Source organism: Pleurodeles waltl, chromosome 5 (genome assembly GCF_031143425.1).
Source record: "Pleurodeles waltl isolate 20211129_DDA chromosome 5, aPleWal1.hap1.20221129, whole genome shotgun sequence".
Lineage (NCBI taxonomy): Eukaryota > Metazoa > Chordata > Amphibia > Caudata > Salamandridae > Pleurodeles > Pleurodeles waltl.
Window position 1 is genome coordinate 159,153,953 of NC_090444.1, and position 25,825 is coordinate 159,179,777.

Below are 25,825 nucleotides of genomic sequence, written 5' to 3' on the forward strand. Positions count from 1 at the left end.
GAAATAGTTCAGGGTGCACACTGTACAACAACCTTTCATGTGTATGCTTAAATGGACCATACTGTTGCTTTACCTATAAAAAGCTTATATTGGGGGAAACAAGACAACTAATGTGAGTTTTGAGTTGTCAATAACATTGTCACAACTGAAAGGGTGCGGTTCACTAGTTTAAAAAAAAAAAGAAGACCGCTCAGAGCACTGATAAGGTGCCAAAGTGAAACAATCTAAAATAAAAAAATGTATGTAAAAGTTAATATTTCAGCTATAAATAAAGTGGCAGTCACTGACTTTTGTAGAAGAGCAGGATGTCCAGGCTGATCTAAGAACTGTTCCCTTCAGCTGCCACAATACTGCTTTTCCAGACAGGGTACAACACAGATGGGGCTGTGGAGAATTGAGACCCGGGGTCACTGCCCTATTGGTGCTGGCAGCGAGGCAGGAGATGCTTTGGTGCTGGGAGTATAGTTTGCAGTCTCAAGGCCTAGACACTCCCGCTACCCACCTCCATCCAGTCAGTTGCGAGTGTGGCTTGGCAGCACCGACTTGGTCTGATAGTGCAGGCTGCAATAACAATGACTTAGTCTAGAAAACGGGCTATTGACAAGGTTGTAGTTTTACACCATATAGTGAGTCCGGCCCAATTGCCCCTCTCCCTTCTGAGGCTGGTGAACATGTGCTATTGAACCACTGATTGTTTCACAATGTTTGTGATACCTATGTTCATAGGGGAAGACCCATGACCCCACAGATGCAATATTCAAGCACCAAAACAAATTAATGGAAGAGAAAAGTGTTTATTTCTTGGCTCTCTTGTTTTTAATTTTATGGTAGGGAGACATCAGTATAAAACATTTTGCACTCAACCCACCAAGAATTTTAATATAGGTCAACAGTTTAACATAGGTGTAAAGAAATGGCTCCCTGTTGCAGTTACCCCCCACTTTTTGCCTGATACTGATGCTGACTTGACTGAGAAGTGTGCTGGGACCCTGCTAACCAGGCCCCAGCACCAGTGTTCTTTCACCTAAAATGTACTTTTGTATCCACAATTGGCAGACCCTGGCATCCAGATAAGTCCCTTGTAACTGGTACTTCTAGTACCAAGGGCCCTGATGCCAAGGAAGGTCTCTAAGGGCTGCAGCATGTCTTATGCCACCCTGGAGACCTCTCACTCAGCACAGACACACTGCTTGCCAGCTTGTGTGTGCTAGTGAGAACAAAACGAGTAAGTCGACATGGCACTCCCCTCAGGGTGCCATGCCAGCCTCTCACTGCCTATGCAAGTATAGGTCAGTCACCCCTCTAGCAGGCCTTACAGCCCTAAGGCAGGGTGCACTATACCATAGGTGAGGGTACCAGTGCATGAGCACTGTACCCCTACAGTGTCTAAGCAAAACCTTAGACATTGTAAGTGCAGGGTAGCCATAAGAGTATATGGTCTGGGAGTCTGTTTTACACGAACTCCACAGCACCATAATGGCTACACTGAAAACTGGGAAGTTTGGTATCAAACTTCTCAGCACAATAAATGCACACTGATGCCAGTGTACATTTTATTGTAAAATACACCACAGAGGGCACCTTAGAGGTGCCCCCTGAAACTTAACCAACTATCTGTGTAGGCTGACTGGTTCCAGCAGCCTGCCACACTAGAGACATGTTGCTGGCCCCATGGGGAGAGTGCCTTTGTCACTCTGAGGCCAGTAACAAAGCCTGCACTGGGTGGAGATGCTAACACCTCTCCCAGGCAGGAGCTGTAACACCTGGCGGTGAGCCTCAAAGGCTCACCCCTTTGTCACACAGCCCAGCAGGGCACTCCAGCTTAGTGGAGTTGCCCGCCCCCTCCGGCCACGGCCCCCACTTTTGGCGGCAAGGCTGGAGGAAACAAAGAAAACAACAAGGAGGAGTCACTGGCCAGTCAGGACAGCCCCTAAGGTGTCCTGAGCTGAGGTGACTCTAACTTTTAGAAATCCTCCATCTTGCAGATGGAGGATTCCCCCAATAGGGTTAGGATTGTGACCCCCTCCCCTTGGGAGGAGGCACAAAGAGGGTGTACCCACCCTCCGGGCTAGTAGCCATTGGCTACTAACCCCCCAGACCTAAACACGCCCTTAAATTTAGTATTTAAGGGCTACCCTGAACCCTAGAAAATTAGATTCCTGCAACAACAAGAAGGACTGCCTAGCTGAAAACCCCTGCAGAGGAAGACCAGAAGACAACTACTGCCTTGGCTCCAGAAACTCACCGGCCTGTCTCCTGCCTTCCAAAGAACTCTGCTCCAGCGACGCCTTCCAAAGGGACCAGCGACCTCTGAATCCTCTGAGGACTGCCCTGCTTCGACGACGACAAGAAACTCCCGAGGACAGCGGACCTGCTCCAAAAAGACTGCAACTTTATCCAAAGGAGCAGCTTTAAAGACCCCTGCAATCTCCCCGCAAGAAGCGTGAGACTTGCAACACTGCACCCGGCGACCCCGACTCGGCTGGTGGAGAACCCACACCTCAGGGAGGACCCCCGGACTACTCTACGACTGTGAGTACCAAAACCTGTCCCCCCTGAGCCCCCACAGCGCCGCCTGCAGAGGGAATCCCGAGGCTTCCCCTGACCGCGACTCTCTGAAACCTAAGTCCCGCAGCCTGGAAAAGACCCTGCACCCGCAGCCCCCAGGACCTGAAGGACCGGACTTTCACTGCAGAAGTGACCCCCAGGAGTCCCTCTCCCTTGCCCAAGTGGAGGTTTCCCCTAGGAAGCCCCCCCTTGCCTGCCTGCAGCGCTGAAGAGATCCCTTGATCTCTCATTGACTTCCATTGCGAACCCGACGCTTGTTCTAACACTGCACCCGGCCGCCCCCGCGCCGCTGAGGGTGAAATTTCTGTGTGGGCTTGTGTCCCCCCCCGGTGCCCTACAAAACCCCCCTGGTCTGCCCTCCGAAGACGCGGGTACTTACCTGCTGGCAGACTGGAACCGGGGCACCCCCTTCTCTCCATTGAAGCCTATGCGTTTTGGGCACCACTTTGAACTCTGCACCTGACCGGCCCTGAGCTGCTGGTGTGGTAACTTTGGGGTTGCTCTGAACCCCCAACGGTGGGCTACCTTGGACCAAGAACTGAACCCTGTAAGTGTCGTACTTACCTGGTAAAACTAACAAAAACTTACCTCCCCCAGGAACTGTGAAAATTGCACTAAGTGTCCACTTTTAAAATAGCTATTTGTGAATAACTTGAAAAGTATACATGCAATTGAAATGATTCAAAGTTCCTAATGTACTTACCTGCAATACCTTTCAAACAAGATATTACATGTTAAATTTGAACCTGTGGTTCTTAAAATAAACTAAGAAAATATATTTTTCTATAACAAAACCTATTGGCTGGATTTGTCTCTGAGTGTGTGTACCTCATTTATTGTCTATGTGTATGTACAACAAATGCTTAACACTACTCCTTGGATAAGCCTACTGCTCGACCACACTACCACAAAATAGAGCATTAGTATTATCTCTTTTTACCACTATTTTACCTCTAAGGGGAACCCTTGGACTCTGTGCATGCTATTCCTTACTTTGAAATAGCACATACAGAGCCAACTTCCTACAATAGGGAGAAAATAAATGTCTACAAAAGTGACATAACCTCACCCAAACTGGGGAATCCAATAAATAGGAGACTGTACAACCAGCGAACAATAGTATTCTCAAATAGATCGCAGTGCAGCACATGGAACCCACTGATTAAGCATACTACATAAGGTAGGTGAGGGCATCCTGTATGCATTTGTAAATTTATGGTAAATTCATAAGGGATTTTGCTGATTGTTGCAGGAGTTTTGTACTTTTTGTATGTTTGCCTGTTTACGAAAATTATAGAACACCTTTCATTCGCTCTTTAGTGCATTAGCTGCCCTATATGTGTGGGAGAATCTTGCGGTGTTCTTTCTCCTGCTTCCACCTGTCCTTAACTTATTGTTTGTGTTAGGGAAGGTGGCACTGCTGCTCTATGTGTTTTACATTTATAGTGTTGTGAATCCCGGCATAAAACTTTTCACTCCACAAAGATAAAAATGATCCACATTGTCAGTGCTTGTTTTATTGTCTGATGTAATCGAAAGAGTGAACTATTGGTTCCAAGTGCAAAACAAGCTTTTTTTTTTTTTTTTTTTTTGCAGAGGAGCAGGCGACAACGTAAAATTTTAAAAGCTAGATGACTAGTGGCTCCATGTATTTTATAACACCTCCTGCCAGTTTTGGCATTTTAGACAACAGCACTTTGCGTGCTGGGATTTTAATACCATAATGAAACTGTTAAAAGCAAAACTACAAGCCCTTCAATGCAACATGCTGTTGGCTGGAAAAAATAGATGGTATCCTGTCTCCTAGTGCTAAAGGGAAGAATTGTGAGATACAAAATAAAATATAGTTCTTGGCTTTGTGCCCTTTTTTTTGTAAACGATCTAGATTAAGCAGCCCAATGGGTGACCGTGCAGAAATAGCCTTTGTGATGCAAATGCCTGTTAACGGAGTAACATTAACACTCCTTGGAATACCAATTTGGTAAATGTAGCTGTTTACTAGGAAAATGCTAGCATCAGCAGGAGAAGCAGCGAAAAAAACAATGACCTTTCAGCCCCTCCTCTCCAGCCCATCCTCAGCGGTCTGTGTGATTTAGGTGGACCGCTCAATACCTCTGTGATGCACTCTGCTTCAAACAAGTGCAGCGCAGGCTACAGGTGTTGCCCTACGATGGTGGCTAGTGAGGAACTTAGTAGAACTATCAATGTTCTATTTCATAGCAAGGGATTCGGCTCTGCTGGGTTGCCACTACATTTTTAACTAAATCTACAGATGATGAACTCTAAGTGTACAAAGACATAATGGTGGGTCATGGCAAGTTGTAAAACTTGTTTGTCTCCAATTTCTGGTAGTTGTGAAGCTAGCAAGATGCTGAAGTATGGACATTTTAGCCCCATTTTTAGATCGAGCATAGCAACGTGCAAGCGCTGCTTTTCCAACGTCTTTGTATCTATGTAAGCTTTTAACCACGTGCACCTCGCACCCATCACTATCGCTCGTACTTGGACTTGCCTTTCAAAAATCCTTTGTTATCGTTGGTAGATGCTTTACGTTTGTCCCTCCTTACGGCGGTTTTGATACCGCCTTGGGGACCGACCCTGTTACATGAGTAATTTCTCATTTGCCGATATGTTTGACTGCGAGCGCGAGCAAACTTTGTTTCCTTGTGTCTCCTTTGCAAACATGCTTATGGCGGCAGTGGCGCTTTGAATCGGCTCGCTTATGTCAACTGTTTTGCTTTTCATTTCTCCTTTTGTGTACCTTTTAGATTTGCCAGACTGTAGACAATGTGCTTTTTGTATGTTTCATTAAGTTATTCACATTTGAATAGCCAACTAAAACGGTAAACACTGCATATGTTTCATATGCTTAGTGTAGTCAAGCAGTTGGTAACCAGTGCTCTGTCTCATGGTTAGTGATGCAAGACTGCACGAGGGGAAACGCTGCCTGTTTGTACAGTGTGTTTAGTGTGAGATGCCACATCACAGGCAGAGACACTGGACTATTGTATGGTGCTTAGTGTAGGCAGACAGAAACTGTAAACACTGGGAAGACACGGACGGGGAAAAGCACTGACCACAAGCTCTTCACTGCTTGGATCGTGTGCTTAGTACAGGCAGAAACAGAGGAGGCACTGCACTGTTTGCACCATGTCCTTAACGTGGACAGGCGCAATGAAATGCAGCATAGGCTGCACAGCTTGCACCGTATTGCTTAGTGTGGACAGGCACAGAGGGAGGAAACCCTAACCGGTGCGCACTATGTTATTATTGGCAGGTAAAATGTACTGAAGGAGGCAGTGCACAGGTTACACCATGGGCTTAGTCAGATAAGCATGCAATAAGGAGACACTGCACTGTGTGCACAGAGCTGTTATCTACAGATATAATGGACCGAAGGAGGCAGTGCACAGGTTACACCACAGGCTTTAGGTCTTTGTCAGATAGGCACACTAGGATAAGATAGTGCACTGTGCTAACTGAGTGCTTTTGATTGGCATCCATAAGAGACTGAAGCTTTTCCCTTGTGTACAGTGTAGGCAGACAAGAGAGACTGCACTCTTTGTAAGATGTGGGCAGACACTTATGCACTACATGTGACAGGCATCTCTCACTGTACTTACATTTTGGAGAAGTGCAGAATGTTGTGTTTCAAGCAAAGACTTGCAACATGCTCTTAGATCCTGGGTAGCTGGAGTACCTGCTTTAGAGACCCTAGACTGAACCAACTCTGTTCTCTTAGCCTCCCCACCATTCTAACTCCCCTCCCTCGTCTCGATCATTCTTCTCTCTCATACTGAATTTCCTCTACTAATAGTTCTCCATCTTTTTCTCCCATGCCTTTCCCTTCTGGATCGCCCCTCCAGCCTTTCTCCACCCCTTTCGCTGCTCAGTTATCCCAGTGTGTATCTTGTGTTGCTCTTTTCCTCTCTCCCTATAATTGGCCTTCTCTTTCGGTGTCTCTGTCCACTTCTCTCTGCTCCTTTCTCCATCTGTCCTCTACACCCTTGTTGCTGAAGTCTTGTTTCCATTTCTAGGTCGAGCGCTCAAGCACTTTGACCTGTTGTAAGTATTGTGGGCTTTGAACCACGCACACCTCATGCCTATCACTTCCATTTGTTTGTGGGCTTTCCTTTCAACATTCCTTTGTTGCAATTGGTAAATGCTTTACGTTGTCCCACCTTGGGGGGGAGGGGGGTTTGTCACCGCCTTGCAACTGACCCTGTTACATGGATAATGCACAATTGCCGATATGTTTGACTGCGAGTCAAGTTATTTTCCCTTTTGTGTCTCTCCTTCACGCTCATGGCAGCCATGGCGCTTTGAATCGGTTCGTTTTTTGTCAACTAATGTTTTACTTTTAATTTTCAATTTATTTGGCAAGAAAAGTCAAGTTAGGAATTTACAACGCCAATAGCTCTAACTGGAGCAAATGTAAGACTGATTGCATTGCAAATGTTTTTTTTTTTATCATAGGTCTCAACATTTTCACATGGATTTTAAAATCAATGCTGTAATGGTTAATACACAACTTGATCCAATCAAAGTTGTATAATTGATAGTATTAAGGAAGACGGAACATCAAAAAAGATTTTACTTAAGACTGTTCGAAGAAAACAGTTGTTTTACTTTGAACGTTTGAAATGTCATGTGAGTGTTGGGTGTGCCTAGACTCCCCAGATAGAAGCAACTTGGCTGAAACTTGGCATGCAGGCTTATCTGTGCCTGCCCGTTTCTAATGGGAGAGTTGACTCGTGTCCTGGGCGTTATGGACCTCTGGAGTACTTGTTGATGGTTTTCCTGTTATCATTGATAATTTCCATGATTGTGTTGACATTTCTACCCTGTGATGCCACTTCAACAATTGATTCATGATTTGTCGGAGATGCATGCTGAGCTGTTGTTCAATAAAAAGATTTTCAAAAAGTAAAATCGGTGCCTGTCTGCCTGCAGCCTCAACTCGGGCAACAGCTCCTGCTTTGCTCCATCTGGTGTTGACTGACTTCTATTGGAAATGTTGGTAGATGGTCAAACTCAACTGAAAAAGAATGTTATAAAACAAATTTCAGAATTGAACAAAATACAAACTTGTCGATATTTTCCCCTCAAAAACAAACTTGTTGGCACTTCTATCTCTAACTGATTTCTCTAATGCAAAAGATGTGGTAATGGGTATGAATTGGCATAGAAGAGCAATTATGGAAAAAATGTATGACAAATGAAACATGGCAAACCATATTGGTAAGTGATGAACTAAGAATTTGGCTTGGACACATATGCTACTCAGCTCCAACATGAGTAAGAGAAAATGAACCCCTTAAGCCCATGCCAAAGAATGATTAAAAGGTATTTAAGTAAAGAAATTGGTGTTTTTTTTTTCTTCTGAGATTTATCACATGAAACCGTGAATTTCAAATGACCGTTTAAACACAGCTAATTTTCGTGAAGTAGCTTACTTATTTGGTTTGTAGGTCTGGTGTTAGACAAGTTATTTACTAAATTCATGTGTACAATATACTTATTGGGGCTTTCAGCCAGCCCTCTTTATCCACAGGTCTATTATTGTAATTCACATATTCTTCTGCCCACTAATGTGGGTCTGCCCACTTCAGCCATTGGCTGACTTTCCTGCAAGTGATGTCAATCTGCTCTTTCACAAGAAGCACTTCCACATACAAAGTAATACTCTTCAGTGCCACATGCTACTAAAAAAAAAAAAAGTAGTCACCGTTTTAAGTTTGATGAGGGTGTAAAACCTTTTCCAATTATAACATTATACATACACCATGACAATCCCAGACCTATAGAATTTACCAGTGTATATTTTGTTTTGCGCTGGTCAGCCTACTGCTACTAAAATGGAATTTCATCCTCACTTCTTTGTTGCAATCCTCAAGGAGTCATGCAAACAAGTTAAAAAGGCGAGAGCAGACTGAACATAAAATATTAATATTTAAGCATGGCTACTATTCCGTAACTGAGCACTTATATTTTTTGTATATCTAATCTTTTGTTTTGCAATTTTTATTTTGTTGTTCCTGCAGAAAACTATTGGGAAAATTGCAACATGTTTGGAATTGCGAAGTGCTGCCTTACAGGTACCTATTTGCGCACTCTCCTTAATATTAGAATCATTGTTTACTATTTTTCAAGAATATTGTTTGAATATTTGTGAAGCAAAGTTTTTTAGTATTTCGAGTATTTGTATAATAGTTTAAATCATGTAGAAACGATTTCTCAAGCTGTTCTAGGTGAAGGTCTTCCACTGTACAGTTTACTGGACATTACAATACGCTTTACATATCTTGTAGGAATGATCAAACCTGCATACACAAGCCCATAGAGTTTGCTATTGTATGGTGAAAAGGCTTTTAGCAAGATGCACTAACCCACAATACAGGTACATCATAGGCAGTAGCCCTGTAGGCTTTTCTCAAGCATACAACCATAACCTCGCAAGACGTTCTTTTGTGCACTAGGAAGTGGAAAGCTTGCACATCAAAATGTCAGCAGCTGCAGTGCATGTTCTTTACTGTACACAAAACAGTAACTGCACAAGCGTCTTTCTTTCCCCAGAAAAACAAGGCAGCAGGCCTTTTGGATCTAATGCACCCAGGATCTGGAACAGCATACCCACATTCACCAGTACTGCCTCAATGATGCTTCAATTCAGGAAAGAGTTAGTCTCACTTATTTAAGGAAGACTACATCATAGTGCATTGACGGTCCACAAATCGGCCATCTCTTCTATCGCTTGTTAACTTGATGCTTGTCTTTGACCATGTGCAGATCTCTGCTACGTATCGTAATTTCATGCTATAGAAATACCTCAAACCATCAATATGTACTGCCTGTGCAGTAACCGTTTCCCTGGCTCATACAGAACAGAAGTAGCACCAGCTTTATTTACATTGTGTGTTGATTTATGTGGTGTGGGAAAGAGCTGTGAGGGCTGGAGAGTGAGTGTGCCTGTGTGGAGACAGTACGGGGAGGTGTGCCTGTGCGGAGGACTGTACCTGCGTGCTGATGTGGTGAAGAGTGTTCCTGTGTGCAGATGTAATGGAGTGTGCCTATGTGCTAAGAGGAGGATGCCTGTTGTTGATTGTGCACCTGCGTGGTGAGGGGAACGGCCTGAGTGCTGTTGTGGTGGTGTACGTACCTGTGTTTGGCTGTGGTGTGCCCCTTTGTGTGTTCAGATGTCGTCAGGGGACCGTGCCTGTGTGTGTGGATATGGTAGGGAATTATTCCAGACACACAGGCACACTGGTCGGTGGGAATGTGTCTGTGTGGATTTCGTGGGGAAGTTTGCCTGCCTGGATGTGGTGGAAGGAATAGCGTGTGTGCAGATGGGGTGGGGAATGAGCTCATGCGCTTGGCTTGATATTTTGTTGCCATGAGTTTTCATAATTGCGGAAAGGGAAATGTGCGGTATCTTAATCTGTGTCTGTTTACTTGTATGTAAGATATCTACGGCCCTCCATGAAGTGTGTGGGAGAGGTCACAGTGCTCCAAAGGGTGTGTTCCATCAGTGCCGTTGGAGAGACAGGAGTCCGTGAAAGGCTTGTCAGCGACTAAAACCAGTTAACCTATGGGTTAAATAATTACTGCCTTCTGCCAGAAGATGAGTTGTCGTGTACATAAAGTTACTTGCTTCTGCTTGCCACTCTGAGTCGTCAAACACGTCATTCATGTTTGTTTACTACCTATTCACCTCTATGCAGTAGCACACGAGTGCGAAGAGTTGCTGTTGTTTTTCCCCATGCAGATGAATATGTTTAACTACATTCTGGCAGAAGCGAATGTCTCCCTTTCCCCAGGGAATAAACACCACAGTGACAAACCTGGGCGCGAGGTGTTGTGGTCTCTTTAATTCGGTAGATCATCCTTGTATCCATGTTGCTTTTGGTTGAGGGTGAGAGTGCGGTGTGCTAAGTGGTGAAAATGCCTTTTATGATTATTCCTTTAGTTTTGAACCTCATAGTTGGGCATGCAAGATGTTCCACAACAAAGGGAACTTGTATGGTGGTTGTTTTGTGTGTGTGTGTTTTACCTGGGGGAGCCTGCATGCTGCCGTCATGTAACTGGTGTGTTTGTAGTGGCAGCTTGCACTTCTGCTGCCCTGTTCTCTGTGCTCGGGGTAGCCGGCGTTCTTGGGTTTCTCCATTGTACCTATTCTGTTTCTCTGCGGCCTATTCTTTTCCTACTGTGTACAAGGGAAGCTTGAAGTGCTGCTGCCCCTACGGTACCTCTTCTGTAAGAAATGGAAGGTAGCACTGCTTGAGATATTCTATCTGGCCTCTCTGCGACGCTTGTGCTGGTGCTGCCTTTATTGGAACTCTTCTGTGTGGTTAGTGACGCCTGTGAGGACATTATCTCTTTACCGACGCCAACAATTGACTTTGTCAAACCTCCTTTGCTTTTAAGCTTTGATGTACATGTGAGACACTGGAGCTAAATTGTTTTAGCAACGGTTGATGTATAATAATTTCTTTTCAATAAGAAGTTGGGTCACTGACTGTGCATTGACACTGAGAAGCAGCATGATTGTTAGATTTTGCCCCGCTTCCCCCCCCCCCCCCCCCCCCCAAAAAAAAATTGTTAATCAACGTGGAACACTTCTGATCAAAGGTCCACTGAGCGAAGGTGTATTTATTTGAATACAGTTATACTGGCATCTAACCAAGTATATTTTGTTTTTACGCTGTAGTCTTCACAGTCCCAGGATGATTTTAAGCTGGAGGATCTGAAGAAACTTGAACCAAGTAAGATAAGTCAATGCCTGTATTCAGTGTTTGAAGAGCTAAATCTGTCATGAAGTGTGCCGTCTAAATGATTTCTTGTTTCTTGGGGGCCAAAAAAGAAAAAAATAAACAATGGGATAGATAACCAGCTGGAAGTTGTGCGATTTATTCAAGCAGTTGACCCATCACTTTTCTCGGGCCTCCCTCTAGGCTGTCAATATCTATTCTCATTTCCATGGGCAGCCAGGTCCTTAGATTATTCTTATGGTAAAGGCTACAGCAGTCCATTCCTTAACCCCGCCACTCCCAGTTGGGAATTCCGAAGTGATCCAGTTTAGAGTTCTGATTCTGCTCTCCAACAAAGTTGATGATATAGGAGAAAACTGCTTTTACAGTATTTCTTTGTAGGAACGGGCTATTTAAGATTGGGTTAAATGGATCATGGGTGAATTTCCCAGGAGCTGTGGAGGCCCAAACCTCTAGACAGCACGGTTAGGCCGCTGGTAAGAGTCTATATCAAGTCAACAAGGAGAGAGGAGCCGTGCTTGGACAGACCCCATATTACTATATCTGTACAGTGATATGAGGCCAGTCCAAGCTATAATGGTATGGGGGCCTATTCCAGAGCTGCACAAGGCAAATCTTAGGACTGATCATTATATATTCAGTTGTTTAAATCTGCACCAGAGGAAGGCTAGTCGCTCTGTATTAGGGTAGCCAAAGCGAGAGGGTGTAATTATATTTTGTGGAAGGAATACATTTAGGTTAACCAAGAAGAGGGTGCGTGGGATCAGTAAGATAAGGGAGTGAAACTAGTCAGAGATTCAGTGCTAGTCCTAAACCCCAGTTGGACCAAACAAAAAAATCCTCCTTAACCGCTCCCCCCTTCACCTTGATGCTAGGGCTGGGTGCCCTCTGAGGGAGGGTTAATTGTGTTCATAGCAGGAGAAATGAGGAGGAAGAGGGTGGGGGCTAGAGTTGCCTGGCAAAGGGGAAACCTATTGACCTAGAAGTGTGCATACCTGCAGATGTAAAGAAACCCTAGTATAAGGAAATCTTGCATATACAACAACCACAGTGCATACAACCTTCACAGTGCAGATTATAAGGCCCTTAAGGATGGGCACTCTGCAGAATTTCGACAACAATTAATGCTAAAAAAAAACAATCAGTACATGGGAACAGGAACACTCTAGGGTCTTCTGAGTACAATGGGAAAGTTAAATAAAGGTAATGTACCCTCAAGTAGGCAAGACACATCACTGTTGACGGGAGGAGTGTGTAGTGATGGTGTAAATAGTTTTCTTATCATTCAGCCATCTTTTAAATTGTAGTGTTCTGCTAATGAGTCTTCCATAAGATTGAGAAACATATTGTAAAATTGAGTTGATATTTCTGTGTGTGTGTGTGTGTGTGTGTGTGTGTGTGTGTGTGTGTGTGTGTGTGTGTATATATATATATATATATATATATATATATATATATATATATATATATATATATATATATATATATATATATTAGGACAAGTGATTGGTCTGTCTCCTGGAAGGAAGTGGGGTGAGATGGTAGTCTGACCACTTCATTCTGATGCTGTTATTTTTCATACAGGGGAATAGTAAGTTGTGACAACCCTGTGTAAAGATGACATGTGATACACGTGGGTCACATGATGTACTGAGCCTGCTTCTCCTGTGGAATGCATACTCTGTGCCTACCTGCTACAGAGTGTGCTTGTTCATCCAGTACCCAAAACTTGTAATTATAGGAGAGGGGAACTCATGTTTTGCATCGTCTTTTGTATGGTATGACAGCCGACTAGATTTTCCTTTTTTATAGTTTTAAAACATCATTCGGAATAGTCTTCCCTCCCTAGCCCTACTCTACCCCTCCCTCATGGAAGTGGGGTGAAATTTCCATCACTTTCTGCACTACATAAGCCTTCTTACCATTGACCCTGCTGCACTTTTTATTTTAAATGCCCACAATAAATTAGCCCGATTGGATTATTTCTTTACCTCCATGGCCCTTGCAGGGCAGACATTGTTTGAGAAGCTACCTAGGGTCATGTCAAATCACAATCCTTTGATATTGGAAATACCTGTCCTGGAGGAGGAGGGTGGGGGGGAAGGGGGGGGGGTGGAGGAGCTGTAAGAAATCATATATATATATATATATTTTTTTTTTTATAGAAAAGTATTAGACCAAACAGACGGGGATCATATGTCTAAATGGATAACTGAATTTTTAGCTAATAATAGAGGATCTGCCTCGGTAGGCTCAGTTTGGGATTCTTGCAAAGCTGGGGTGAGGGGAGGAAACCATTCGCTTTTTCCTGAATCAGCAAATAGCAAGGCAAGATGAGATTCACAGCATGTTCGTTAGGATCAGATTGGCAGAAAGTAAACTCGCTAGCTAGATCTAGAGCTTGCAGGACCCACTTTGACTGCAGCAGGAAATGGCAATGCCCAAGTCTTTTTCTAGATGATCTTGGTCTGGGGCTGCAGCTAAATATTATCTATATAGGAGGCAATGTTATTAGCTAGGGGAGGCTACGGGGCAACTTCTGGCAAAACAAGTTAGACAGAAGAAGGCTGCCAGCCAGATCCTGGCTGTATAGGATCATGCGGCCATTGGTATGAGTCCTCCAAGGACATCCTTAGGGTTTTTAGGGAGTTTTACTTGGCTCTTTACAGGACATCCACCTCATTCAGAGACCAGAGGCTCATATAACCGCAGAGGAAATTTATCAAGCAATTTGCCAGGTAGCGCCTGAGAAGGTTCCAGGCCCAGTTAACATACCAGTTGAGTTTTATAGATTTTCCTTCCGGGAGATTCAACAGGATATGCTGCTGACCTTTTTACAGACTCCAAAAGAGCTGACTGCAGGATCATGGGAAGCAAATAATATTCTGGTGTTCAGAAAAAAGGGGAAGCCTGCGGAATTGCCAGGATCATATAGGCCAATTTCTCTTATTAACTGTGATGGCAAAATGTATGCAAAGGTATTGGCTACCGGACTAGGGAAAGTGATTTCTCCTTTAGTATCTCCAAGTCAACATGGTTTTATTCTGGACAGAAGCACAACAGACCATGTCTGCAGAGTTATTACCATTTTTGATACTGTATTAACCTCAGGATTGACCGTGGGTCTTGCTTTACACAATGCAGAGAAAGCGTTTGATCGCATATCATGACAGTTTTTATGAGCAGTGTTACGATAGAAAGGTTTTGGTAAAATTTTTATTCAGTCCATCAGAGCCCTCTATAAGTCTCCCAGCACTAGATTTAGGATTATGGGGCAAGAGTCGGATAGCTTTATTATTTCAAGGGGCACCAGACCAGGATCTCCATGCTCCCCGCTTTTGTTTGCTTTATATAATGAACCTTTTTTTAATTTTTTTTTTTTTTACATAAACTAGAGGAGAACATTAATATCAATCCAGTCATAGATTAAGTACAAACCCTGGCATATGCAGATGTATTGCGATCCTCACAGTGGACCCATGTACGGTGTTTCCCGAAATCTAGACTCAGGCTCGTCTGCTTGGTTTGCATTCCGGCCATAAGCTCAATGAACTCAAGACACAAGAATTGTGCACCAAGGTTGTTACTTTTAAGGATCCTCAAGTGGTAACAGAGGCTGTATATCTCGGGGTGAAACTTAAAGATGTGGATTAGATTGTAGAGTTAAATATAGCACCAGTGTTATGCAACATCAAGAGGGATTTGGAGAGGGTGTATCGTTTACATTTGACAGTATTTGGAAGGGCAATGTTTTAAAAATGAGCATTTTGCTGAAGGTGCTATACCTTTTTAGAACAATCCTGTTAGAAATTAATAAGAGCTGGTTGTCAAGCCTGGAAAGCATCTTTAGTACGTTTCTCTGGGGGTATCGCAGACTTGGAAGAGCTACCAAATGGATGATTCTCTCGTGTCTCTCTTGGGTGGGGGGGGGGGGGAAGAGAGTTGGTTCCTAGTAGTTAAAACTGTATTATTGGGCTTGCATGTTCCAGCATATGGGTATTTTGCTCTCTGATACATTGAGTGAGTTCAGCTATGCCGAATCTCCAACCGTTTATGAGATATGTTTGGGCAATCAAGCCAAAAGTTACTTTTGCTTGTAGTTTGAACTCAGTTACTACAAAAAACTAGGTTCAAGACTGTCCAGGCCACATTTGGGGTGTGGTGGCAGGTCCGCTGGCTGTTGGACATACTAAAGCTAAATCTGTATACACCCATGACGGCCGACGCCATACTCTCACCTGTATTTCAAGACTACGTAGCTACTAATTGGATTCAGAAGGGGGGGGTGACATCTCTGGAGGATTTCTATACCAATGGACAAATCGCTGCTTTCACAGAATTACAGGAGAGGTTTGACCTCTCCAGAGGAGAATTTTTCAAATTCTTGCAGCTATGGGACGTCTTACGCAGACATTTGAGGGATTCAAAATCTGTTACCAAGATCCCTCAGTCGAAGCCAATAGACAGAAAGTTAGAATTGGCAGGGTCTATGAGGTATTATTGCAGGGGTTTCCTGATGATCTTGAGGTACAAAATACAAAATAGGAGACTCAGCTAGGGATAGAAAGTCTCTATCTGCAGGAGTTTTTAGAGCTGGGGGAATAGGTTTCTCTTAAATGCAAATTTAAAAAGCCAACATTTCATGACAGTCATCAATCTTTATCACATCCCGGCAAAGGTGGTAAAATGGGGTTGCAATAGATGCGGGGCCCAGGAGGCGGACTCTACATATGTTCTTTTCTTGTCTTAAACTGCAGGGATTTCTTCATGAGATTGAGAGCTTTTTGGGGAGTATTAATGGGGCTCTCTTTTCATTTTACAACTGCTCTGATGATTCTGGGGGTTGATTGATTGCTCGGAGGGCAATGAGGGGCTGAAACGTGAGGCAGGGCTCTTATTTGTGGCTATTTCAGTTGCTTGGCAGTGTATTACTTCTCAATCGCTTAGTCTGCCTCCCTCCCACCAATTCCACCTTTATAGCGTGGAGAACTAGGCTGCTAGCAATTTATCATATGGAGACCTCATTATTTGAATGTAAGGGCTCACTGAGGTAATTTCTATGCTGATAGAGCGTTGTGTACTGTTAATCATGGATCGACTTGGAATATTTATTCTTTCTTTTTCTTTGGGGAGAATATCTTGACTTCTGTTATTTGTGATGCATTTCTGTGGCTGGGTTTTTTTTCTTGTATGAATTATGAGATCTATGTTTATGCATATTTATCTCTGGCGCTATATTTTGGTACTGTTTGAATAAAATAAAAACTATATATATATATATATATATATATATATATATATATATATATATATATATATATATTTGCCTTGGTGAATTGGTTCTAAATCATATGCACAATTTATGAATTCACACTTGCAAGTCCTACTTTCACATTTCCATAGTTTGGTGACCTGAACCCATTTAGTATTTTGGCGATTAATGTTGCTGCACTTTGGCTTCCATTTCAGATATGCTTGCTATAAATGGGTAAACTTAAAGGATTAGTAGATCAGTTATAGTACTTGTTAACCTCTAAGATAACTCACTGAGGTAAACATGTACGACTGACCTTTGTCTGTGTATGATCTGCATGTCGGTATTTAGGGTTTCACTCTTTGATACTTTTTAAAGTTAATAGAGTGGATGCCTTTTTAGGAAGAAATAACACTTTTCATTTACAGCACTGTGTGACATCATAACTTTGGTGACCAGTGTTTTCATGTCCTTGAGATACCCCTTTTGCTAAGGCCTTTCATCTGTGCAGACTTCCTTACTTCTTCGGGACTTCCTCAACCTCCTACCAAATATATAAATCTGGCCACTCCGCACAATGGAAACATGAAGTCTTGCTTACCTAGGGCATTACTTCTCCAGTTTGGATTGTTTGGATGTTTTTCCTAGATTAAAGTGATGGCGGATCATGTTCCAAATGAAGGGTTTGGTGTGTTCGTCATGGAAGGCCTATTGACCTAATTTGAGATCTTACACAAAATAGACGAGAAAATATTTTTTCCTCTTAAAGCTTGAGAGTCTTAAAATTAAAATCTGGAAAGGAGGCCTTCGCTCAAGTCACAGGTAAGGACCATTTCATAATGACCACAAGATAAATATATATGACTAGCTACTGTAGGCATTTTAACCACACAATGTTGTACACTAAACCTGCAAATTTGTGACATCTGATTATTTCATGCCATTATGTAAAATGTTGCATCACATTAAAAAGCAACATCAGGAATCTAGATTATAATTTAGGACTCTGAATTGTTGTGTATTTTTTTTTTTTTTTTTTTTTTTTTTTACTTGTGGAATATTTGCATCTCTGACAACAGACAAAACAGAAAGTTTGAATAACTGGTGTTCTTGCGTGAAACGTGGTTTGATATTGTTTTGCCTTGCTCTTTTTCCAGTAATAAAGAATATCCTTACCTATAACAAAGAATTCCCTTTTGACGTTCAGCCTGTTCCTCTCAGGTAAATAAAACAATGTAGAATAGTTGTTTGCCCGATAGTTACAGATACTGTTTGGGTACTTTAAAAGTGACTTTTTGTCTTAATCTAGGAAAATTTTAGCACCAGGAGAGGAAGAGAATTTAGAGTTTGAAGAGGAAGAAGAAGATGGGGCAGCTGGAGCAGGATCTCCAGACTCTTTCCCAGCACGGGTGCCAGGTGATAACTCTTTATAATGCATGCAATGTTCATATGAGTATGGATACATATGTGCATTACAGATGAGCAGTGGCTTCTCTTTGGTTATGGTTGAGTCCATGGAAAAGTGTTGTTTTTATTGTATTTTCTTCAAAGTTGCGTGACTGGCTTTTACATTATAGCCAAAACAACAGCAGGAATGTTAATTGCCAAATGTTGTCTTACCCTCCATCTCAGTGTTTGGGATGCACATGTCAACAGGTCATTACATTCACCTTTAGACCTCACAGAAGGTAGTGAGAAGTTTCATTACCAGGCTACTACATTGTGGGCCTGCCTCTCTCTGGAGTTTTCCCTGTTCGTTTTGCCTACGCCCTTAAGCCTTTAGCCCAGGATAACCTACCATTAAGTAAAAACAAACAAGTATTTAACTGACAAACATAGACTAATCATAAAATAGAGGGGGGCTTGAATATCTACCACCTGATTTGTTATACATAATGGACACCTTTTCTAAAACCTTCAGAACAGAGTTTAAAATGATCCTAAAACCATGATTGTCCAATGGGGACACCTAGATTAGATTGTGTTCATGCACTGTTATGAAGATTAACTCTTGTTTAATTAATGAAAGTAAACTTGAAATGCATGTTTGTCCATACATGTTTGAACCTCTTTCGCATATTGTTATCTGGTCTGAATTGAGGATTTTCTTTATTCTGTACTGATCTTGGCCAGTACAGAATAGAGGTCAGTGAAAGGTTTTGGAACATTGTGACCTATGTCAATTCGCTTTCTTTCAAGTATGTTTATAGTCAAAGTTTGAAAATCATTTCCTGCATGAATTCAAACAGCTTAAGTCATTCCATCAGCTCTATGAGCCGCTTTGGATGAGGTCCTCTGTGAACCCTTTGGCCTTTGAAGCCAGGCATGTGATTATCCTCAGGAACCAGTGACTGAGATACAATTAAACTTCAACAGTATTTACAGGCACCTTTTGATATCTCTTTTTTCTTATTGTAATTTAAAATCTTTAAACAAGCTAAGTTCGTCCAGCAGAGAGGGTGGATGTTATGTCTGGTTTGACAGTACAGTTGTCTGAAAGACCTCTTTTACCAGTTCTTAGAAATATACATAAAGTGGACGTTGGCTTTGAGAGGAGCAGTTGTCCTGCGTAACCTCAGTCACATACCACATAAGACCTTTCCAGAGAACTGCTTTAAATGATGCCCCTTCACAATACCCCTTCATGTTGGGGTTTGCTTGAACTGCTCAGTGAATGGCAGGTGGTTGCAGAGCGTGAGGGCCAGGGTATTTGTATATGTTTAGAGTTAGTACATTGTATTAACTCAGCATAATGTGAGAACCGTTCTCAAATTCATGCAAGCAGTTTATTTACAGTTTCTCAACACCTATGAATACATAGACCACAACTGAATTGGCTCTGGAAAAATAATGATTTTAGTTTACAACGAAAATAATGCAGTATCTTCCACAGCATTAAAGGTGATGCTCGGGTTTAGCAGCTTGATTTAAGACGAAGACCCTAGAGAAGGAAAGTTTTGGGTTAAAGGTGTGCCAGAAGTCAACCAGTACATTTACATTTATGCACATGAGTATCTGGTTGTTTCCAAGAAGGAAACCTGGGGGGGTGACTTGGGGGAGGTATGGGTGCACAACAAAACTGAAGCGGGGCAGGAGGGGGCAGGAAACACAGAGTTTGGAGTTCATATAGAATTTACTTTTCAAAATCGCTATACATCAGGTCAGGGAATTGCACTCTCCACCTTTAGTCTCCTGAAACTGAGTTTCTTAGTGATCTCATTGAGAGAGCGAAAAATAGCACATCCTGTAGTCAGAGTTCCATTTTTATTTATTTATTCTTATGTTTCTGAATGTTTTTCATGTTTGTTGTGTTGGTTATGAGCATTTGGCCTTATGGTTTTATTTTCCCCAAACAATTAGTTCTTTTCTACATGTATTTTTCATTTATTCATCCTGTAAACAGCTATATAATAATACATTTAGCAATACATTTAAAGAACTGCTGTCACTTATGTTACTGAGGAGTAGAGCTGGATTAGATATACCTCTAAGGCACAGCATTGGTAACCGTGTCTTCTAGAAAGACTTCTAAAGCCTGGCTTACTCGGCTGTTGTACTGAGATCTTTAGGTCAGAGGTATTTTTGATGCTCTGAGTCAAGCATGCTCATTACAAAATTGCTTTTTCACATCGACCCAGCAAACAAACTAGTTTGTCCATATTTTGGGTTTCGTTTATAAAAATGAAATATGGGCAGCCATGGTGAAAGCATGCACACACACCTCTGCCTTTTGGAAATTATGTGAGGCCTCCAGGGGTTAGTCATTAAGCAGCCTAATTGTGTTTGTAGGCTGGATAACTTTATTACAAAGCAATGATGCCATTGTATAATCTTGAGCATTTATTTGTAAGATTCCATGGTGCACACTGTCATTAAGTAATGATCAATTTCCCAGGAAAACTTGCTCTTAAAGAGGGAAGATCTTGCATTCTGTTTAGGTCGCAGCCTACCAGACAGCACAGCTGTCTGGTTTGCTGAAGTTGTGGGGACATTTAGAAAGTTGACCTAGGAATGCATTCTGTCCTTTGCCTCTTTGTGGTTTGTATCTCACATTTTCTTGCTTCCCATTGGCTGGCTGTATTTGTTTTAGGCTGTCTAGCTTGAGTTTGTAGCTTGCCTTGCCCAAACTTTATATTCAGTAGCCTTCCAGGTGCCCGCTTTCTATAAACAGGCCTGTAAATCTTGTTCTTATCTAGTCACATTTGCTGTGCCTTGAAAGAACGAGGTCAAAAATCTGGGGCTGTCTTCAGGGGGCACTTGTTTACTGTACTTTTCTTTCTCTGACTTCAAAGTGAGAGGATTTATGTGACAATCTTGCTGGATACTTGGATTAGGAAAGAGTTTTTTTTTTTTCTTTCTAGCACACAACATTAAAATCAGGGTTGTCCAGCCTTTTCTGTTATAAGAACTACTTACGTAAAATAAAAATTCTCCAGAGCTACCAGTACCATTAGAGGTGTAACAGTAAGCATGGTACAAGATTACATTAGTGGCCACCATATGCAAGATGAGCAGCAGTCACCTCAACGCATAAGGCATGGTGGTCAGCAGTAATGTAAGAACTACTTTGTCAATGTGGAATGGCTATACATGGGTAATGCACAACAGCTGTAGCTGAAATGACCTTAGGCCCTAGTTAATAATATTAGTAATAGCCTGCCCAAGTCTGTTTGATTTTTAGACCTTAAATATCAGCTTAAAAATTCAACCATTTTTCTCCAAACATCAGCTTATGAATCCTGAAAATACACACATTTGTGACTTGATGCATGCTTTTCGCTTTGATAAAAATATATCAAGCGAGCCAAGCTATAGCTTCTAATTTAGTTCAGTGGACTGCATATAGGAGAGCTAATCACAGGTACTGGAGAGCTACCAGTTCTGAGCTCTAGTAGCTGGAGAGCTACTCTTAGCAGCCTGATTTAAATGAACTTTGTAAGTAATTCAGAACATATCAGAATTAGGAACACAAATGAAGCACAGTCTTTGTTATTTCTGAAGTGTGCTGGAGACAAATACTTTAATATGATCAAGACTCATCATTACACTGGGGGATGCAATTGCCACACATTTTTGTCTGTGCATTGTATAATTTTATTAGTAAACCTGTATGTCTGTGCAAATGTAATGGTCATTTTAGTTGAGGATGTGTTGTCAGTAATGGCAATGTGCTACCACACCATTAATACTCCACTCTACACCTCTCCACTCTACTCTGCACCATTCCACATCACTACACTCTTCTCTGCACCACTTCATTTTACACCCCTTCACTGCGCTCTGCACCACCCCCTCTACGCCACTGCACTTTCCGCCACTTCACGCTACACCTCTCTACTCTCCCATGTGCCAATGCACTCTTCACCACTCCAGTCTAGGCCACACCAGTCTACTCTGCACAACTCCACTCTACGTCACTCTGCAACACTGCACTCTACACCACTGCACTCTATGCCAATACAGTCTATGCCAGTGCATTTTACTCTGTAACACTCACCTGTATGGCCTTTCACTCTATGCCACTCTAATCTACTCTGTACCACTGCACTCTACACCGCTTTACACCGTTATACGCTATGCAACTGCACACTACCCTTTACTACACCATTCTCACTTCATTCTGTTCTGAAACAATCTACTCAATGCCACTGCACTCTACTCCACTCTGTGTTGCTCCACTCTATACCAGTGCACTCTACGCCACTCTACTCCTCACCACTTCACTCTTTGCCAATGCACTCTACACAGTTGCAGTCTGTCACTGCACTGCATACCACTGCACTCTACTCTGCATCACTGTACTCTACGCCACTGCTCTCCATGCCACTCTGCACCACTGTACTCTATGCTACACCACTCTATGCCACTGCACTCTAGAGCACTAAACTCTACACCACTCTGATACTATACACTAGTGGTTCCCATTCTTTTGAATTCTGTGGACCCCCACTTTATCAATACTGGAACCCCAGGGGGTCCCCCCACTGAATCATAATTGGCACTTTATCAATACTGGAACCCCAGGGGGGCCCTCACTGAGTCCTTACTGAAAGCTGGGACCTAATCTATTAATATTATTTAATTTTCTCAGCAGTCATGGACCCCCGGGGTCCCCAGACCACAGATTGGGAACCACTGCTCTACACCACTCTACACTGCCTCTCAACTCTGCTCTGCTCTCTATGCCACTGCACTCTGCTACTCGACTCTTCTCTCCACCACTGTCCTCTGCATCACTCAACTTTATGCCACTCTACTCTGTTCCACTCTACTCTGCACCACTTTACGCCACTGCATTCTGACGCTGGATTGTACGTCATTGAATTCAATGCCAGTGCACAGTGCCACTGCATTCTACGTCAGTATACCCTGTAGCACTCAACATCAGTGCCCTCTACAGCAGTCGACTGTACTCTGTGCCACTTCAATGTATGCCCCTCTGCGCAATTCCACACTGTGCCACTCCATTACACAACATTCTCTGCCACTCCGCTCTACAGCAGTGTACTTCACTCTTCGCCATTCCATGCTATGACACTCCACCCTTCTCTATGCCATTTACGTTTACACTTACTGAACAACAGCCATGCAGGTGTACAACATGGCTAAAACACATGGTGCACAACGTGGCTAAAACACATTGGCAAAGCCAATACCTCTTGCATAGGTTAGACCTTTGGCTTTGCAAATGCTTGTTTATATATCGAGTTCATGGGTGCAAGACTTGGGTTTATTTTGACATTTCTGTTGACTCTAAAGGAAGACTACTGGTTTAAGGAAAGCTGAGGGCCATTAAAAAGAGCGAGTATATCGGTTACTCTAGGGTTGTAATTAGTTCTTAGAAAACTAAGGGCCTGATTTAGTTTTCAGCAGATGGGTTACTCTGTCACAACTGTGACGGGTATCCTGTCTGTCGAAATATAAATCCCATTATTTCCTATGAAATTTATATGTTGGCGGACACAATATCCATCACCGTTGTGAAGGAGTAACCCGACCGCCGAAATTTAAATCCGCCCTAAACTACAAATGTTGGATGTTTAATGCGTCTTCTTGCTTCATTGTATGTGCTCAGCTGATGCACTGTGTTGTGTGTTGCTCATTGCTCATAACATCACATCTTCTCTAACGGCCTTGTCTTGTTTTTCTCATGCATATTTTCACCATCTCACTCATCTCATTCTCCATCACTTTCCTAACTCAGGAGCCATTGAAGGTATGATTGTTTTCTTACCAAGCAATTTCAATTGTTAGTTCTTTTTGCCTTTTATGTGTGTTTGTGTACATGTGTATCTGTTTGAAAAAAAAAAACAAAAAACTTCCTGCTTTAAGCAATCAGCATTGCTTCTTCACTTTTACAGCAGGTGTTTTAATGTAAACATTCCAAGGTTCTAACTAAGGTACAGTTTTCTCCACTTCCTCATTAGTGTCAGAGTGCACAGTTCTTCTGAGCTTTCCAGTTAACAGGAGTACCATTGAGCTTAAGCACTGTCCTTATCGGCAGACAAGAGTTGATAAGTTCCTAATACACCTAGTGCTGCAGGACCGAATATGCCAAGAAATTAGAACGGTTTTTAAATGAAGTTTTAAATTGTTTACAAATGTCACCACAAAAAACTGTGTATCTTACTGAGGTTGTTGCCATAGATAATTTGTTTTATGATTTTGTAAATCTTCTATGGACAATGATATGATGAATTGTCACGCAGTATTTATTGTTGTTTTCTTTTCGTAAGCAATTGTTTAAATATTGTGCAATTCACACACACACATATCGCCAAGTGGTATATGACATTTGATGCAGACTAGCTCGTGGTGCTCATTTACTGTTTTTCTGTCTACCGTGTGCATCAGGTATTGTTTCTTCTCCTTTACTTGAGATGGCATAAATGTGTGTCTTTTCTCCCCAGTGGACCTCTTTGGACTAGTGGTTTACAATACTTTCCTACACTGATGTAGGGTGCAAGTCTTCCCTAGCATCTAGGGATGCTGATAGAACATGTTACTTATTCAGCATGTAATTTAATCGGTCGCGTCAGGAGCATACAGCAGGTACACCAGATGTTTGAATGGAAGGTAAAGGAATTCATCCTTGACCAGGTATCATTGTATGGTCCTTGTTAGAAATGGGGTCTCTAGTTGGCAGTCAGTTTGCACCCTGTCCAAGCAGGGACCCTCACTCTAGTCAGGGTGAGGGAGTTAAACTCCTAAGACAACCCCTGCTCACCCCCTTGGTAGCTTGGCACAAGGGTTAGGCTTATCTCAAAGGCAATGTGTGAATTATTTGTACCAACACACACCATAATACAGTGGAAAAATTAGGCAATATTTATCTAAATCAAACAAAACAATTAAGTCCAACATACCCAAGTCAAGATATGATTTTTTAAAAATAATAGAATCTTACTCCATACAAAACAATAGAAAGGTTGTTGCACAAAGTACTTGGTTTACGTAAAAAATAAAGCCACACAGGCGTCGGAAAAGTCAGAGATGTGTCGATTCCCTACTCGCAAGTGAGGCCTTGTGGTGTTTCTTCTCCGTTTGGTTAGGCGATGCATCATTTTTCTCTCCCGCTAGAGAGCAATGTGTTTATTTCCTGACAGGGCAACTCGGATTGCGCAGGTTCACGGTGATTTTGACACCCAGCGATGATGCGGGCGAAATCCGGCCGCACAGTGTTGGAAAACAGCACTGCATGGGGTTTGCATCAATTTTAGCAGCCGCAATTCAGTTTTGCATTGTTTCTCCAGCCGCGATGCAGGTGATGCGTCAAAATCCCAGCCACGATGCAGGTGGTGTTGTTTTCAGCTGTGAGGTGAGTGGCTCATCGTTTTTACAGCCACGTTGCAGATGGTGCGTTGAAATTTTCCCCGCACAGCTTCCTATGCATGGATTTCAGTCCTTGTTCTACTAGCTTCACCTTTCAAGGGCTCAGGGACTGGATAGGGCACCAATTGACAGGGCAAAAGTTTCAGCAGAGTCCAGGTCCTGGCAGAGGAAGTCTTTGATGCCCCTGAGACTTCAAAACAGGAGGCAAGCTCAATCTAAGCCGTTGGAAATTCTTCGCAAGCAGGAATATACCACAAAGTCCAGTTTTTGTCCTCTTTTAGGCAGAAGCAGCAACTGCAGGACAACCCAGCAGAGCACAGTCACAGAAAAGAGGGAGTACTCCTCCTCCGTGTCTTCAGCTCGTCTTCCTTGGCAGAGGTTCCTCTTGGTTCCAGAAGTAATC

General features: G+C 42.6%; 1 protein-coding gene across 1 annotated transcript in view; it reads left to right on the forward strand.

The window, feature by feature from the left end:
* Positions 1–25,825, forward strand: part of AIDA (axin interactor, dorsalization associated) — a 110,437-nt gene that overhangs the window by 35,180 nt on the left and 49,432 nt on the right. The window contains exons 3-6 of the mRNA XM_069233850.1: positions 8,613–8,666; positions 11,276–11,330; positions 17,748–17,811; positions 17,900–18,006. Coding sequence (XP_069089951.1) covers positions 8,613–8,666; positions 11,276–11,330; positions 17,748–17,811; positions 17,900–18,006 — 280 coding nt within the window. The remainder of the gene's footprint in view (positions 1–8,612; positions 8,667–11,275; positions 11,331–17,747; positions 17,812–17,899; positions 18,007–25,825) is intronic.